This window comes from Vavraia culicis, assembly GCF_000192795.1.
Source record: "Vavraia culicis subsp. floridensis unplaced genomic scaffold supercont1.144, whole genome shotgun sequence".
Classification (NCBI taxonomy): Eukaryota; Fungi; Microsporidia; family Pleistophoridae; genus Vavraia; species Vavraia culicis.
The window spans coordinates 1-1,286 of NW_007360747.1; the positions used below are offsets into that span (position 1 = coordinate 1).

General features: G+C 37.8%; 1 protein-coding gene across 1 annotated transcript; it reads left to right on the forward strand.

Annotated features, from left to right (window-relative positions):
- Positions 1-80: 80 nt before the first annotated feature.
- On the forward strand, positions 81-1,286 carry VCUG_02688 (TruD family tRNA pseudouridine synthase; the record flags this gene model as incomplete). The annotated part of the gene is made up of 1 exon (XM_008077506.1): positions 81-1,286. A coding segment is annotated over exon 1 (901 nt), but the record flags the coding sequence as incomplete, so codon positions are not given.

The following is a 1,286-nucleotide window of genomic DNA, read 5'->3' on the forward strand; positions in this document are numbered from 1 at the left end:
GTTCTGGCGAGTAAACTCGGTATTTGCTTAAGTTCTTTTTACATATTAGCAATTCACTGCCCATATGTCGATCGATTTTCGAAAAATCGGAATAAATACGTGTAAAAGAAAAGTAAACTACATGATAAAACACTCGCCATCGGATTTCATTGTTCAGGAAATGCACGATCATAACGATATATGCGGTGAAGAGAGCGATCACACGGATGCTTCTTTTCTCAAACACTTCTTGGATGATGATATCGTGCAAATTATAACCAATTTAGAGCAATTAAACGAAAAAAAGACACTAAGGTGTTACTGGCAGAGATAGACATGCCGAAAAAAGAGGAAAGAACGCTTCTACACGGTGCATTAAGGCGAAATCCTTTGATCGAATCAGAGTATGTCGATAACAAATTCAGAATATATAAAAACACGCAGAAAGGCACCTTTTTCGTTCGTTTTACGGAAGGAAAATGAAGACACTGTGGAAGCATGCATGCGAATATCGAAGGAACTGAACGTACCGTTCAAAAATGTAAAGTTTGCTGGTAATAAAGACAGGCGAGCAATTACCTACCAGCGAGTATCGATCAATGATGTGTACTACGATAATATCAAACATTTACACTGCGTGAGAAGAGAACGAGGATATTTGAAACTCGGAGGATTCAAAGGCAATCGGTTCACGATTATGGTACGCCCGAAAGAAAACTCATCAGAGACGGGTGATTGCTCGTTAGATGATGCGGTAATGAACATGGATCTGAATATGAAAATGGTGCCTAATTTCTTTGGTCCACAGCGATTTGGAAGGAACTTGAATAACCATTTGGTAGGTAAGCTTATACAGGAAAAAAAATACGAAGATGCGGTTAATTTAATCATGATGGCGGAAAAAAATGATGGAGACTATGTGAAAGAAGCAAAACAGTCTTTTCATAACAAAGAATACGATAAGGCCTATGCACAATTTCCTAAGAACTGTCTCGCCGAGAAAAGCATTTGCAGAAACATCACTAGAGGATACAAATATGCTGTTTTCAGCATTAAAGAAAAAATTCGAGTTTTTTATTTGCATGCATACCAGAGCTATGTGTTCAACCAAGAGTTATCGAAATTGCTGGGTGGAAAATACGAGGTAAACGAAGAGCTGGTCCTAAAGGGAAGTAAAGTAAAGAGAAAAGCTTTTACAGAAATAAGAGAGCTCGCTTGTAAGAAAAAGGGGAATGATTATCAATTTACATTTACTTTAGGGCCATCATCCTATGCTACGATTGTTTTAAGAGAATTGCTCGGTGAAT